Raw genomic sequence first — 16,853 nt, 5'->3', positions numbered from 1 at the left:
GAGGGAACTAAGTCAGTAGTCAGGATCCAAGGAAGCTGTGCAACTCTGGACAATTGGCTTCGCCTCTCCAAGCCTCAGTTTATTTGGCAATAAGATGGGTGAATATTGATAACCACACTTTAAACTTGTCATAGAGGTTGAATGAAGTGTTCGATTAAAAATGGTCTTGGGCTGGGGAGCTAGCTCAGTGGGTATTAGACCCCATAAGAGCAGGTATGGCGGTCCACATTTGTAACCGTAGCACTGTTGTGGGGAGGTGGAGATGGGAGGACCCTCAGAGCTCACTGGCCAGCCAGTCCAGCTGAATTGGTGAGTTTCAAGTTCAGTGAGAGACCCTGTCTCAAAAAATAACGTGGAGCATGACTGAGGAGGACACCTGACATTGACCTCTGGCTTCCAGGTGTGCAAGCACACACACACACACACACACACACACACATACACACACACACACACACACCTCACTCACACACACACACACACCTCACTCACACACACCTCACTCACACAAAATGGTCCCTGTGGGAGGCCAGCTCCCACCTTTTCAAGGGTTCCTATGAGGAAGAGAGAGGGATAAGAAAATATTAGATAGAAAGAGAGACCTAGATAATAAGAAGAAAGACAGAAACACAGGATAGCTTTGGGAAGACCTGGGCCATATACCCAGTGGCCTTTTCTGTTTATTCAAAAGGTCTTTTTATAACAATGCCAAGGGGTGGGGTAAAAGACCTCCCCCTTGCTAGATCAAAGTACACCATACAGCCAAGTGTAGACCCTTCCAAACACCTGGTAACCACATCCGTGGTCCAATCATCCCCTTATGCAGCCCTGCTGGGTAAAGCTAGCCTAGATTCTCAGACCCTCAGTAATTTGGTCCTCCACAGATCCCAAAGGATTTTCTCTTTCCTTCCTTCCTTCCTTCCTTCCTTCCTTCCTTCCTTCCTTCCTTCCTCCCTCCCTCCCTCCCTCCCTCCCTCCCTCCCTCCCTCCCTCCCTTCCTTCTTTCCCTCCATCATTCCTTCCTTCCTTCTTTTTTTTCCCCTCAAGACAGAAGTTTCTCTGTGTAGTCCTGGCTGTCCTGGAACTTGCTCTGTAGACCGGACTGGCCTGGAACTCAGAGATCTGCCTGTGTCTGCCTCCTGAGTGCTGGGATTAAAGATGTGCACCACCACCCAGCTCCTGAGGGGTTTTCAGAATGGCAGATGAGGTAGATAAGCTGTTGATCAGAGTGATTCAGAATGCCCGTGATACCAGGGCCTCCCTTATTTTCTCCTCTTGAGGAAGCTGTGAGGTAGAACCTCCTGGGCTACTCCAGAGAAATAACACATTTCAAGTTGCAGAAGGAGTAATTCCGAGACAAGGGGTGTGACTCAGTGGTAGAACACCTGCCTAGAATCCCCCAGTGAGGGGCTGGGGTGTGGCTCAGTGGTAGAACACCTGCCTAGAATCCCCCAGTGAGGGGCTGGGGTGTGGCTCAGTGGTAGAACACCTGCCTAGAATCCCCCAGTGAGGGGTTATAGGTATGGCTCATGGATAGGGTTTACCTAGCCTGCATCAGGATATAGGTTCCATCTCTAGCACTGAAAGGAAGAAAGAAAGAGAAAGAAAAGAAAAGAAAGGAAGGAAGGAAGGAAGAAAGGAAGAAAAGATGAAGTAGCCACAACCTTGAGGGGTAATTCAGAGGCACGCTCCTGGCTTAAGCTTGGGGTGCTGTGTTTGTGAGCAGGTCTGGGGCAGAGCCAGGAGTCTTAAGTAGGTGGTGTGATTGGCATCCGGAAACAAAAATAGTTTGGTGAGATGTGTGAGGAGTCAGGTGCTTAGCAGCCTGCAGGGCCTCTGGGGCTGCACGCCTCCTCCCCTCTGGGAGCGGACCATGCTTGGGAGGAAAGGCAAGCAGCAGCATGCCTGAGCTGACCACTCTGAGATGCAAAATGAAGCCCAGAGCAGCCTGTTGCCGGAGCCAAGCCTGACCCGATGAAGGCACTCACGGGACAGTCCTCACTCCCAGGCAGGACTCTGGTTGACAGTGACCACAGCAGCTTGCAGCCCCTCCGCCTGTCCGCCTGGCCTCCAGTTACAGTCTGCTGGGTCCCGCACCCATGCTGGCTCTTGACTCTTTTTTTTTTTTTGGTTTTTCGAGACAGGGTTTCTCTGTGTAGCTTTGCGCCTTTTCCTGGAACTCACTTGGTAGCCCAGGCTGGCCTTGAACTCACAGAGATTGGCCTGCCTCTGCCTCCCGAGTGCTGGGATTAAAGGCGTGCGCCACCACCGCCCGGCTGGCTCTTGACTCTTAGATGTGTGTCTTAGAGCCTTACTAACAGTCTAGAAAACAGGGTCTGGGAGACATTGGGCTGCCTTCCTCCCCAGAGGACAGTCCCTGGGTGCACGAAGGATTCTTGAAAGGAAGCCTATGGTTTGGAAGGAAGGTCTGGGTGCCTCCTTGAGGGAGCAGGGTGAATTTCTGTGAGTGTAAAAGGCAGGAGGAGCAGCCTCCGGCTTTTCTGAAGGCGCCCTCCTAGCCTTGAAGGGTAGACGCCTTCTTTACATGCCCCTTGCTTCTGAGGGCTCAAAGCAGAATTGGGGTCCTGTGGAAATACACCTCTATGAGGAAATAGGGCACCTCTGGGTTCAGTTCTGGGGTGGGGAGATGGCTCAGTGGGTAGAGCACTTGTCACACAAGCCTGGGGATCTGAATTTGGATCCTCAACACCCATACGAAAAACTGAGGTGGCATGTCTGCAGACTTGTTAGCCAGTCGGCTTGGTTGAGGTTCTAAGCTCCAGGTTCAGTCAGTGAGAGGCTCTTTTTCCAAAAGTAAGGTGAAGAGTGATAGACTTGATGTCAACCTCTGGTCTCCACAGGCATGCATGCATGGATGCACACACCCACCCACCCACCCACGCATCCCTTCTGACCTGGCTGGGGGATGCTACTTCCTGGCGTAGATGGCGTCATTCTGACTCCAGTTCATAGAAAACTGCCTCTTGTCTGAGAGACAGTCATTTGTGCTCAGGACAGTGACCATGGTGCCTCATGTGTCCTCTGCAGGTGTCATCAGAAAAGTTCCAGCACAAGGCAGAACTGAACCACACGGTCTCTCGGTTCAGTATCCGTCTCCTGGGAGCCCTGAGCAGCTACTTCATCAGCCTGAGGGAAGGTTCTGGAAGAGACCGTGGCTGTCCCCTGGGAGATTCATGGGCCAGAAAAGGAGCTCCAGGGAGTGGCCAGGGGCCACACACACACCATGCTGCAGTGCAGACCACCCCAGGAGTTCAGCTTCGGGCCCCGGGCCCTGAAGGATGCCCTGATCTCCTGTGATCTGGCCCTGAAGCAGCTCTACACCTCAGCCTTCTCCCCATCGGAGAGACTCTTCCTGTCTGAAGCCTACAACCCTCACCGGACCCTCTTCAGCACACTGCTCATCCACTCAGCCTTTGACTGGCTCCTGAGTCGCCCAGAGGCCCCTGAGGATTTTGAAACCTTTCATGCTTCCCTGCAGCTCCGGAAGCAGAGCCTGGCCCGGAAACACATTTATCTGCAGCCCATAGGTAGGAGAGCTAGGCTGGAGCCATCAGGACTCCTGGGAGGGGACTTGGCTCAGCAATCAAGGCTCAATGGTAGATCACCAGCCTAGAATCCACCAGGGAGGGGCTGGGGTGTGGCTCAGTGGTAGAGCACCTGCCTAGAATCTCCCAATAAGAAACAGCCCCAGGCAGATGTGACTTGAAAGAGATGGCTTGGGGTCTGCTGGGTACTCAGGTGGGGCAAAGTGGCTTGCCTTTTTAGGATTCCCCATTCTGTCTGTATGGGTTATTTAGGTGTGTGCTCATAGTTCTGGTCATGACCTGGTCATAACCTACACTGCCCTACGCCTATGCTGGGTGCTGGGGGGTTTCTCTGTGGGTGCTGAGGGCAGGGGCCCCGGTGCTGGGGGTGTCTCTGTGGGTGCTGAGGGCAGGGGCCCCGGTGCTGGGGGGTATCTCTGTGGGTGCTGAGGGAGGGGCCCTGGTGCTGGGGGGTGTCTCTGTGGGTGCTGAGGGCAGGGGCCCCTCTTTTCACAGGCTGAAAGCTGAGGTTGGAGATGCTGCTGGCTTCCCAGCTGGTGGTAGAACTAGGTTCTGGACGAGGTGGGACGTGAAGGCAATTCCAAGTGGCCTCGTGATCTCTTAGAAGACACTGCACTGGGCATGGGGGGACTTGGGGGTCCCTAGTGAATCCTGCAGGTCTCCTTATCAGGCAGACACTAGAGGAAGTGGGGCAACCGGGGCTGAGAATATGGCTCACCCAGGTGCAGAGAGGCAGGAAGGACAAGCTGGCCCTGTGTTCTCAGTATACCAAAGTCAGGAGGGCCCTAGCCGGCAGAGGGACACACAGGGCACTTGTGGTTATTAGCTTTGTCACAGAGGACAGAGGGCACCTACTTTCTGAGACACTGTCATACTCTGCTTTGTCCTGCCCTTAGAATGGCACCTCAGTGATCAGCCTGGGTTCTCCAACAGTTCCTCCCTGCTGCTTAGGATCAGAGTACCACAGGTAACTGTGGTACCTGCTGCCCTGCATCCCACAGCCCGCAGACTGCTCATGGCCACTTTAGAGTCCAGCCCCTCTGTCCATGCCATCTGTTGGGTATGGGTAGGAGGGCTAGGGTGGGCCTAAGACCTGTCTTTTGCCCTCCCTTCCTTCTTTCCATTCTTTCTTATTTTTAATATGTGTATTTGTGTCTGTGAGTGGGTTTGTGCAGGTGAGTACATGTGCTTTCAGAGGCCAGAGATGTCTGATCCCCTTGGAGCTGGAGTTATAAGCCGCTGTGAGCTGCCCAACATGGGTGCTGGGAACTGAACTTGGGTCCTTTACAAGAACAGTATGTGCTCTCAACCATCTCTCCATCTCTCCATCCCTTCCTCTGGGCTGGCCCTGAACTCATTATGACCCTAAACTCCTGACCCTCCTGCCTCTACCTCCTGAGTGCTGGGATTACAGGTGTGCACCACCATGCCCAGTGTGTGCAGTGATGGGGATTACAGGTGTGCACCACCATGCCCAGTGTGTACAGTGCTGGGATTACAGGTATGCACCACCATGCCCAGTGTGTGCAGTGCTGGGGATTACAGGTGTGCACCACCATGCCCAGTGTGTGCAGTGCTGGGGATTATAGGTGTGCACCACCATGCCCAGTGTGTGCAGTGCTGGGATTACAGGTGTGCACCACCATGCCCAGTGTGTGCAGTGCTGGGGTTACAGGTGTGCACCACCATGCCCAATGTGTGCAGTTCTGGGATTACAGGTGTGCACCACCATGCCCAGTGTGTGCAGTGCTGGGATTACAGGTGTGCACCACTATGCCCAGTGTGTGCAGTGCTGAGATTACAGGTGTGCACCACCATGCCCAGTGTGTGCAGTGCTGAGGTTACAGGTGTGCACCACCATGTCCAGTGTGTGCAGTGCTGGGGATGGAATCCACAGTCCTGTGAATGCTTGGTAAGCATTCTATCAACTGAGCCCCAGCCCCAGCAGTGTTGGGGACCCTGCAGCCACTCACTCCTTATTTCCATCCTAGATCTGTGCCCTGTCCGAGTAGCACACAGTGAGCTTACGCCCCTCCCTCCAGCAGCTCCTCCCTGCTCCAGATACCCTGGCTCACCGCTGCCAGCCGGTGTCCCTCTGCCCTGGGCCTGGGACCTGTTAGCTTCTAGCTATGCAGCTGCCCTCTTCTGGTCAGCTTAGATGCCTTCACCCACCCTGAGTTATCACATAGGACTGTGATCCCTGCCCTGTCAGGAAACTGGCCTTTTTCACCCAAGGGGCCAGCGTGAGCGAGGCTCACTGGTCAGGAGGTCCCAACAGGCTGATATGTCTCTCTGTTCACCTAGATCTGAGTGAGGGGCTGCTGGGATGCCCCCTGCTGGACCACCTCCGAAGCTGTGCAGAGGCTTTCTTCCTGGGCCTTCGTGTCAAGTGCCTGCCCTCAGTGGCCGCTGCTTCCATACACTGTTCCTCAAGACCCAGTCAGGACACTGATGGGCTCCAGCTTCATACAGGTGAGCGAGGCAAGGTCGGGGGACAACCTGGGGCTCCACTGTGCAGCAAAAGATACTTCTGGAAAGAAAAGTGGGAAGGAAGGAGCCCTGTGTGTGTGTGTGTGTGTGTGTGTGTGTGTGTGTGTGTGTGTAAACCAGAGGACAACCTTAGATATCATTCCTCAGGAGCTGTACACTTTGTTTTCTTAATTTTTTAAAGATTTATTTTTATCTTTGCGTGCGTTGGTCTTTTGCCTGCATGTATGTCTGTGTGGGGGTGCCTGATCCCTTGGACCTGAAGTTACAGACAGTTGCCATATGAGTGCTGGGAATTGAACCCTGGTCCTCTGGAAGAGCAGCCAGTGCTCTTAACTCCTGAGTCATCTCTCCAGCTCCACTTTGTTTTCTTAAGATAGAGTCTCTCACTGGTTTGGACCTTGTCAAGTCAGCCAGGCTGACTGACCAGTGATCTGCAGCCATCCACTTATCTCTGCCTCCCTAGTGCTGGGATTCCAGTCACGAAAGTGGTTACTCCCAACTTATATACAATTAAGACTTTAAAAGATTTATTTACTTTCTCTTATGTGCATGAGTGTTTGCCTGCACATATGTCTATGCACCACATTCATGTCTGGTACCTGCCAAGGTCAGAAGAGAGCGTTAGATCCCCTGGAACTGGACTTACAGATGGTTATGAGTCACTGGTGGGTGCTGGGAACTGAACCTAGGTCCTCTGCAAAAAGCAGCCAGTGCTTTCAAAGGCTGAGCCATCTCTCCATCTCCTCTCCTGGCTTTAAAAATAATTATTATTCTTATATATGTGTATACGTGTATGCTTGTGTGAGTTTATGTAGATCACATGCATGCCAGAAGCTTGAAGGCAACATATCCCATGGAATTGGAGTTACAGGAGGTTGGGAGACTCCATGAGGGTTCTGGGACTGAGGCAATTCTTCCACTCTTCCCTGCTTTTGTGGATTTTAAAGACAGGAGCTCAGTAGCCCAGGCTGGCTTTCACCTTGTGATCCTCCTGCCTCAGCTTCTTGAATGCTGAGATTAAAGGTCCACACAGCAGTGCCCAGAGACTTACTAGTTTTTTTTTTTTTTTTTTTTTTTTTTTTTTGAGACAGGGTTTCTCTGTGTAGCTTTGCGCCTCTCCTGGAACTCACTTTGTAGCCCAGGCTGGCCTCGAACTCACACAGATCGGCCTGGCTCTGCCTCCTGAGTGCTGGGATTAAAGGCGTGTGCCACCACCGCCCAGCGAGACTTACTAGTTTTGATTGATAGTTGGATGCTTTTTTTGAAAAGCATTTCCCGGGAGAATCTATGTCCTGGGATAGTTTTCCTTCAGAGGGATTTTCTCTTCCCCATATCTGGCCATGTATGACAAAGGCATGATTCTTTTCTGGGCTGTTCTGTGACCCTTGGGGACAGTCTGCATCCTGTGTTGGGTGTGGAATTCAATGGCAGCAGAGTAGGGAGTTATCTCTAGGGTCTGTTTCCTGCCTAAGAGCAGCCCAGATTCATCGCACTGTGGGCCGGGCTTCTCCTGGCCCTGCTTTCTTAGCTGGTGTCTGGCTCAGGAAAAGTTCATTGAGGTCAGTTGAGGGGGTAGTGCAGGCTAAGGCAGGAGGATTTAAAGTTTTAGGCTTGCCTGGGCTACAGAGTGAGTTGACACCAGCTTAGGCTACATACTAATAACCTGTTTTAAAAAGTAAAAAGAGGCCGGGCGGTGGTGGCGCACGCCTTTAATCCCAGCACTCGGGAGGCAGAGCCAGGCGGATCTCTGTGAGTTCGAGGCCAGCCTGGGCTACCAAGTGAGTTCCAGGAAAGGCGCAAAGCTACACAGAGAAACCCTGTCTCGAAAAACCAAAAAAAAAAAAAAAAAAAAAAAAGTAAAAAGAGGGTTGGGATGTAGCTCAGTGGTAGAGCACCTGCCTAGAATTCCCCAGTGAGGGACTAGGGTGTGGCTCAGTAGTAGAGCACCTGCCTAGACTCCCCCAGTGAGGGCCTGAGGGTGTGGCTCAGTGGTAGAGCACCTGCCTAGAATCCCCCAGTGAGGGGCTGGGGTGTGGCTCAGTGGTAAAGTGCTTGTATAGCACATGAAGAGCCCCAGAAACACTGAAAAAAAAATGTTTGAATGGTAGTTTTATAGTAGTTTTGGTTACATCAAATATTCTGTCAAAAATCAGTTTACTTCTTTTGTTTTGTTTTGTTTTAACAGTTTGAGACAGGGTCTCACGATGTAGCCCTGGCTGGCCTGTCTTCTGCCTTCAGAGTGCTGGCATTAAAGACTTTGCCACCACGCCTGGCCATTTGGAGACTTTTTTTTTTTTTTTTTTTTTTTTTTTTTTTTTTGGTTTTTCGAGGCAGGGTTTCTCTGTGTAGCTTTGCGCCTTTCCTGGAACTCACTTGGTAGTCCAGGCTGGCCTCGAATTCACAGAGATCCGCCTGGCTCTGCCTCCCGAGTGCTAGGTTTAAAGGCGTGCGCCACCACCGCCCGGCCATTTGGAGACTTTTAAAGTCTCATGATGGTCAGACCATCTCTGCAGGACAGTAATGCACCCCACATTGCGGTTACCAGAACTACATCACCCTGTACTTCGGACTGTGAACACACCCCTCTGGTAGCCCCTCTTCCATCTCTCTCTGCCTCCGTCCTTCCGAATATAATGGTCTTGTCTGGTCACAAAGCCCTGTGGCTACACGCTATCCACCTCCTTGAGTCTCAGTCCTCCTCACTTGGACTTCTCCGTTCTCCATTAACGACCCCTCCCTCCCTGCATCCCTCCTCTCCCTGTGTGATCCACACTTGCTTAAAGCCACCCACCCACTCAGTGGGATGCAGCTGGGACACCCTCCTGCAGAGATGCATGCTGTTGGTGGTACCCAGAAGTCTCTGACTTCCCTTTCCCTTCCTCACTGGCCTGTGCGCTGCTCCAGCATGCTCTTTCCTCCCTGTGCTGTGTAAGGCTGTGGAGGGGCTCCACTCGATGCCTCTGTAGCCGTGGCTTGCAGTTTCCCTGTCTTCTGTTGGTCTCCATCTTGCTCTTTATGAAGGTGCTCATGGCCCCATCGACTTATTCCGCCCCTGTCCACAGCAGAGCCGGGGTGGCAATTCTGTCTAGTGTCCTTTCCCTCCCCCTTTGCAGTCCATCTCTTGGCTTTCCAGGACCTCACTGGCCACCTGGGTCTCCCTCTTCTCTCTCCCGCTGCCCTCAGTGGCTGAGACACCATGCTGTGACCCGGACTCTCTGGACAATGCAGAGTCACCGTCCTCCTAACACCTGTAATCACAGCTGCCTGCAGGCCCCTCTTGCTGTTTGCACATGTTCCCAGGGCCTAGGGACACGGGTGTGGGGCACTTTGGGGATAACTGTTCAGCTACCTGTTCCCTCCTGGGTTCTTGTTGCCTGCGTGTGTGTGTGTGTGTGTGTGTGTGTGTGTGTGTGTGTGTGTGTAGAACAGAGGTCAATCTTGGTTAGGTCTTCTTCAGTCACTGACAACCTTGTTTTTTGAGACAGGTCCCTCACTGCCATGGGACTTGCTAATTGGGCTAGGCGGGCTGGCCGGTGAGCCCCAGGGATCCACCTGTCTGTGCCTCCCCAGGGATGGGATTACAAGCCGGGAGCAGCTTTCTTCCATGGGTTCTGGAGTCAGAGCCAGGCTCTCGTGTTTGCACGGCGAACATTTTACTCCCTTTTCTGAGTGATGTCCTCAGCCCCGGACAGCCCTTTCAGCCTCTCCACATGGAAGGCGATGGTCTTGCTGTGTCCAGATCGGCTCTCATGGCCCAGGAGACAGAGATCCAGGAAATGACTGGCCCTCATGTCAGGCCCATGGCTCTCAGGCTGTCATATAGCTGCTCTGGGTTGGGTCTCAACAGGGATGCAGTTTGTCAGCATCCAGCTTTGGGAGGGGCTGCCAGATCAAGAGATAGACAGGAGGCTCTTCTGCCCACCTTGACCCCCAGCCTTCTTCCTGCAGATGGCATCCTGTCCTTCTTGAAGAACAACAAGCCAGGAGACGCACTGTGTGTGTTGGGCCTCACACTGGCTGACTTGTACCCCCATGATGCCTGGACCTTCACCTTTGGCAGGTTCCTTCCAGGGCATGGTGAGCTGAAGTTCTATCAACTATTGCCCAGGAGGCAGAGTGGTGTGGTCCCAAGGCCCACCAGTGCTGGGTATGATGTACATGTTCCCCCAGCCCCAGGGTGATCTGTGTGCATGAACTTGAGGCCATGTTCTCACTGGGCCTGGGCAAGGGGCTGGTCCTTGGAGATGACTGCACATGGCAGGGCTGGAGGATGAGTTTCTCTTCAGGCTGTCCTGGGCTGCAGGGAATGCTGGGATGGTTCACTCTGGGTCCCTTGAGCCATGGCTGTCCCTTCTTCTGGCCTCTCCCCAGAAGTGGGTGTGTGCAGCTTCGCTCGATTCTCTGGGGAGTTCCTGCAGGCCAGGCCCAGTGTTCCTGACCCAGCTCTGCTGGAGGCGGCAGCAGATGGCCCTGAGACACTGCCACATGAGGGAGGCCGGACCCTGTGCTTCAGCGCCCTGGGCATGGTTCAGTGCTGTAAGGTGAGCACGGGGGACAGGAACAATCAGAGCCAGGAGCCCCTGGCAGAGTCAGTGCTAAAAGGAGGATGGCCTTGTTTTTCATTAAATTCAGTAGCTGCCCCTTAAGCAACTGCTGGCCTAATGGGCAACTGCAACTCAGCAGCTACCAGCATCGGTTCAGCTGCATTGGCCGCAGCCTGGCGGGAATTCCGTTCCCTCAGGCTCCGGCTCTACCATGGCCACTAAAGGAAACTTTTAGATCTCTACCCCTTTATAGAACTCAGAATTCAAAGGTCGAGGTGAAATTCTGCTCGCTCAGAGAGGCTGAATAGCAAGTAGCTCACCTCTTCTCCTTGCTCGAGTCTCCTGAAAAACCAGGAGCCCTTCTGCTCAGCCTCCACTTCAGAACCCTAGCTACACATGGTTCCTCCCTACCACTTCCTGTCAGCTAGTCGCTGACTCAGCCTCCTGACCCTTGATTAATTTTATTTAATAAAACAAATGTAACTTGTTTTTGAATTGTTAACAAAAGCAGCAGGAAAAAAATGTATATTTTTTTATATTTTATATTGTATATATTTTTTTAATATTCCACATTTCCCCCTTTTTGTCTAAATAAAAATGAAAGGTTTTAACTTTAACATAGTACAACTATATGCAACAAAAACAGTTATCAAGAATTAATTTACAACATTCAGTCCATTTGCATTTAGCAAATTCAGAGAAAACACTCCACCATCCATCTCATCTTAGTGACTCCAAAGTTTTATATCTAATTCACTTTCTTTCATAATTAAAGAAAACTCCAACTATAACTATCTAGCCTTCAACTCCATCTGAGACCCCAGAAGGATATAATATTACCTGAGTAAAGAGGAAGTGTATTGCAAGCAACTTCCAAGACTTTAGAAATGAGACATCTGACTGCCTGGACAGTCACCCAAAGTTCCTCTGCAATGTTGGGTCATCCATCTTCAGCCTGTAGGTCTAGAGTATCTAGCAGACTTTTTAGTGAAGCAGGAAATTTGAAGGACTGTCCTGCCTTGTTTTGGCAAAGTTCATCAGTCACTTTCCTCTGTGTCCTGCATGTCCAGTCTGTACAGCACATAGTCAAGCAGTCAAGGCAAAAGCAATTTCTTGCCCAAATGGCTAATCTTGCCACAATGAAAGTAAACTCCTATGGAGTTTCTTCAATGCTCATCATTCTCTTATGAAGTAATTTGGTGCTGCCAGGAGCAGATGTGTCTCATTGTCATGAAAAGCCCCAAGTTAACAAAACATTCTAAATGCCATACTCTATAGGCCTTTGGAGTGTTTGAAGACCATTTATCTATCTAAAATATATCTCTGTATGATCTATAAAACATGTCTAACATATTTACAAATTTGATTGTTATAGATGACTACTAACTTATGTTTCTTGATTATCCTAAATAGTTTATAATAGCTTTAAAAAACTAGAACTTTATCTTATATTTTTAAATGACCTGCATAGGTACAGTAACTTAAACAAGGGTAGAAACATATATACAGTATAAAAAGCAACTTTAAATTTGTATCAATATATTATATTCCCCTAAATGATAACACACATTCATAACCTACCAAATAACCAAAAGCCACCCACACCCCTCTTGGGAATGTGGGTGCCATGCTCTCCAAACTGCTTCCTGCTGTCTGTGGGTGGAAGGCATTTTTAGGGTCCCTGAGAAAATTTGAGATAATGGCCAAGTCCTGGGAAGACCAGCGGTAACCTTTGCTGATATATATCACCTGTTAAGATTCAAGAGGTCTTTCCTGATCAAACCATATTAACCTGGAAGGAATTCACAGCCTCTCATTTCCTGTAGAAAAAAAAAAAAAAGCAAAACCTCTCCTCCAAAGAGTTTTTTGATTTCCATTTAACAAATAAATTTTTTGACTTCCATTTTAAAGTTAAGGCATTCCTAAAGTATGTTGGCTGGTTTATGTCATCCGTCCCTCTTTCAATTCCAGGTCTCTTAGTAGCTGTCCTTTGCTTATCAGCATTCAAAAAATTCAAAATCGATACAATACTATATAGGATGCAGACTCTGTGTATTTCCCATCTTTATGTGGCTTTTTTCTTTTACTGTCTCTTTAAAGACTATATTATTTTTAATCTACTTATTTCTTTCTATGACTGTCTATACCCATTTTCTTAATTTTTAAAAAAGATTTTTTTATTATATACAGTAATCTGGTATATATGTCTACATGCCAGAAGAGGGCACCAGATCTCATTGTAGACAGTTCTGAGCCATCATGTGGTTGCTGGGAATTGAACTTGGGACCTCTGGAAGAACAGCCAGTGCTCTTAACCTCTGAGCTATTTCTCCAACCCAGTTGTAGGTATTTTTTTTTAACTTAGCTTTTTTATGTTCCTGTTGCTCAAGGGCTTGCCATAAGGCAGAACTCGTTTTTTTCCCCAAAGATTTATTCATTTTATGTATATGAATGCTCTATCTGCATGTACACTTTATTCCAGAAGTGGGCATCAGATCCCACTAGAGATGGTTCCGTGCCACCATGTGGTTGCTGAGAATTGAACTCAGGACCTCTGGAAGAGCAGTCAGTGTTCTTAACCGCTGAGCCATCTCTCCAGCCCAAGGCAGAACTCTTAAAGGAGCTGTGAAATTTGAGCCTCATGTTGGTACACTAAAATGTTGTTGTTTTATTTTTTTTTTGAAACTCTTTGACTCTTTTGGGGGCCTGCCACCCAGCTCCCAAATAAAACACATAGAAACTTATTCTCTCTTATAAATGCCCAGCCTTAGCTTGGCTTATTTCTAGCCAGCTTTTCTTAAATTATCCATCTACCTTTTGCCTGTGGGCTTTTTCCTTTTCTTACTTTCACTCTTACTCGGTGGCTGGCCCCTAGTGTCCTCCTCTCCTTGTTCTTTGCTTCTCCTCCTATTTATTCTCTCTGCCTGCCAGCCCCGCCTATCCTTTCTCCTCCTTCGTTATTGGCTGTTCAGCTCTTTATTAGACCAATCAGGTGTTTTAGACAGGCACAGCAACACAGCTTCACAGAGTTAAACAAACACAACATAAAAGAATGCAACAGACCTTTGCATTATTAAACAAATGTTTCATAACATAAACAAACGTAACACACCTTAAAATAATATGCCACAACAGTCCCCCACTTTACAGAGTGAGAAAACCAAGGCTCAAAGACCCCAAGTGTTCAAGGCCACACAGACATGAACCTACTGGGATTTGGCCCCTGGTCTAGCTGGCTGCTAAGCTTCCTCATGCTGTGTGGCTTCTTAGAGCTATCATCATGGAGGATGCAGTGAGGGGGGATGTGTGGATCCTGCCCAGGGATCTTCATTACCTAAGGTACTGGACTTCTAGGGTCACCCAGCCAGCTCAGTGATCCCTGGGCGGGAGTTACTGGGTGCTGAGACTGTGAGGCAAGGCCGTGGTGTCATTTCCTCTCAGGTCACCTGCCATGAGCTCTGCCACCTCCTGGGCCTGGGGAGCTGTCGCTGGCTCCGCTGCCTCCTGCAGGGGGCACTTAGCCTGGATGAGGCCATACGGAGGCCCCTGGACCTCTGTCCCATCTGCCTAAGGAAACTGCAACACCTCCTGGGTTTCAGGCTCCTGGAGAGGTACAAGGTGAGTGTGTGGGGTGTGGGGCAGCCACCCCGAGGCAGTGGGAGGGGACAGGTTCAGGACCTGGATCTGTGTGCGGGAGAGCCAAAGGACACGCATGCACCATCGCTCCTGGGGAGGGGGCTGCAGGCTTTTCCGGCAGATGAAACACCGGGGTGGTGTCAGTGACGTCAGGCTGCAGTGGGTGGAGGAGGGCAATGGTCCCCCATGAAGCGCCCCACATCTTCCCCATGTCCTCTTTCCTCTCCCTTGCTCCTTGGTGGACACTGGGGGTCCTGTACCCAGAGGCAGTACAACTCCTGGGAGAAAGGGGATGCACATCAAGCTGGTGTCCAGAAGGGCAGCCAGCCGCAGAGCCCTTCTTGGCTGAGCTGGTGAGGGGATGCTGCCCTCTGCTGTCAGCATGCAGTATTGCTGCAAGCATTCCTCGCCACCCCCCCACCCCCACCCCCATTTATCCCCGTGGGAAGGCTTGTTTGCAAAGTAGGACACTTGGCTCAGGGTTCCGAGATCAAAGGCAAGTGCTGCCTGATTTTCTTATTTGAAGTCCACCTTTGGTTGAAATCAAGTTCAAGTTTTCAGTGCAGAGAGGAGATATTCCTGACCGTGTAAAAATTGGCTGTATTCAGCGTCTAGGCTCAGCTTACTCGGTGTGGGAAGCTTCCCTCCCCTCAAGTTTTTTCTTTTTTAATTTTTATAAAGATTTATTTAGCCAGCCAGGTGTGGTGGTACACGCCTTTAATCCCAGCACCCAGGAGGCAGAGGCAGGTGGATCTTGATGAGTTTGAGGCCAGCCTGGTCTACAGAGTGAGTTCCGGGACAGCCAGGGCTACATAGCCTGTCTCAAATGAAAAAAAAACTGATTTTCATTTTCATGTGTATTTGCCTACATGTATGTCTGTGCCCCATGTGTGTGCCTGGTGCCCATGGAGGCCAGAAGAAGATCCCCTGAGACTAGAGTTACAGATGCCACGTGGATGCTGGGAATCGAACTTGGGTCCTTTGGAAAAATAACTAGTACTCTTAAATGCTGAGCTATCTTTCCCGCTCCCCCTCAGTTTTAGAAACTCATTAATTCACTTATTTATGCACACATGTGCCATGGTGTACATATAGAGTTGAGAAGACAAGTCACGGGGTCAAACTCAGCCTTGGTGTCAAGGGTCCCCTTGAACTGGGTTATCTTGCCCCTCCCTGCAGATCTGTGGTAAAGCTGCTGTCAGAGTAAGCCAGGGATTGAGTTGGCACCCTGGGGTGGCCAAGTCCTTCTGGGGATAGGTCACAGGGACCTGAGGGGCTCTGGCCTTCCTGGCTGTCACAGGAGGTGGAGTCTGCTCACTGTCACTAGGACAGTCCCTGGGGATTCTGGTAGGGGACACAGAGCTAACTTAGGCCTAGCTTCACAGCAGAGGTGGGACATGCTGCATCCTGTCACACGAGGGTGTCCGTCTTGGGATGTACCATAAGATGCTAACGTCACAACACAGCTGACGGTAGGTGGCATTTAGGGGTGGAAAGTGTGCTGATTCTTCCCTTTGGCTTAAAGGTTTAAGTCCGAACTAGAGAGATGGGTCAATGGTTAAGAGCGGTTTGATTCCCAGTACCCGTGTCTAGTGGCTTACAACTGCTAGTTAATTCCAGCTCTGTGGGATCTGATGCTCTCTTTTGGCCTTGTGGGTACCTACATGCATGTGGTGCACATATATATATATATATACACTCAGGCACATATACGTACATATAAAATAAATACATCTTTTTGGTTTGTTTTCTTGAGACAGGACCTCAACTAAACCAACTAAACAGCTCTGTCTGTCCTGGAAATCACTCTGTAGACCAGGCTGGCCTTGAACTCACAGAGATCCACCTGCCTCTGCCTCCCGAGTGCTGGGATTAAAGGCGTGTACCACATGCCTGGCTAAATATTTTTTACAAAGCAGGGAAAAAATAAACAAACAAGCAAATAAATAAAAATTTAAAAAAGAAGGAAAACAGAGTTTTAATCTAGAGGCTGGGAAGATGGCTTGGGGGGTATGAGGACCTGAATTTGGATCCCTGGCACCTATGTAAAAAGTTGAGTATGGCCAGCTGGTGGTGGTGCATGCCTTCAATCCTAGCACAGAGGCAGGCGGATCTCTGAGTTCGAGGTCAGCCTGGTCTATGGAGCGAGTTCTAGGACAGCTGGGACTACACAGAGAAACCCTGTCTTGAAACCTTCCCTCCCCCAAAGAAGTTGGGTGTGGTGGTATCCTAGCAACCCTTGTCCTGGGGAGGCAGAGACAGACCCCTGAAGCTCGCTGGCCAGTGAGCTCTAGGTTCAGTGAGAGACTCTGTCTCAAAAAACAAGGTGCAAAATGAGCATGCTTGGTGTTGACCTCTGGCCTCTACACGCATGTGTGTGCCCCCCACCTCAACTTGCATGCGCACAAGGACACACACACACACAAAGTTCAGATTAACTATAATCTTCATGTAATTTCTCTCGGAGCAATGGCTGGTTAACATAGCTAGCTTGCCGAGTGCCTGCGAAAGGTGGGGGCTTCTGGGAGTTAGGAGATTCAGCTCGGCTGTGGCCTGGACGCCAGTCCTCAGATAGGCCCAGCTCAAGGGCCCTTATGGGCTCCAGCCTCCTGTGGGC

The 16,853-nt window shown here is 50.3% G+C and overlaps 1 protein-coding gene across 4 annotated transcripts in view; it reads left to right on the top strand.

Moving 5' to 3' along the window:
* Positions 1-16,853, top strand: part of Amz1 (archaelysin family metallopeptidase 1) — a 31,864-nt gene that overhangs the window by 13,548 nt on the left and 1,463 nt on the right. For all 4 annotated transcript variants that reach the window (XM_052754197.1, XM_052754194.1, XM_052754196.1 and 1 more), the window contains 5 exons: positions 3,049-3,548; positions 5,871-6,038; positions 10,005-10,133; positions 10,428-10,597; positions 14,042-14,218. In XM_052754197.1, the coding sequence (XP_052610157.1) occupies positions 3,245-3,548; positions 5,871-6,038; positions 10,005-10,133; positions 10,428-10,597; positions 14,042-14,218 (948 nt within the window). In that variant the 5' untranslated portion in view covers positions 3,049-3,244. The remainder of the gene's footprint in view (positions 1-3,048; positions 3,549-5,870; positions 6,039-10,004; positions 10,134-10,427; positions 10,598-14,041; positions 14,219-16,853) is intronic.

This window comes from Peromyscus californicus, unplaced genomic scaffold (genome assembly GCF_007827085.1).
Source record: "Peromyscus californicus insignis strain IS unplaced genomic scaffold, ASM782708v3 Scaffold_2__1_contigs__length_46816999, whole genome shotgun sequence".
Lineage (NCBI taxonomy): Eukaryota > Metazoa > Chordata > Mammalia > Rodentia > Cricetidae > Peromyscus > Peromyscus californicus.
Note: the sequence above shows the minus strand (reverse complement) of the source record. Positions and strands in the feature narration are given on the sequence as shown.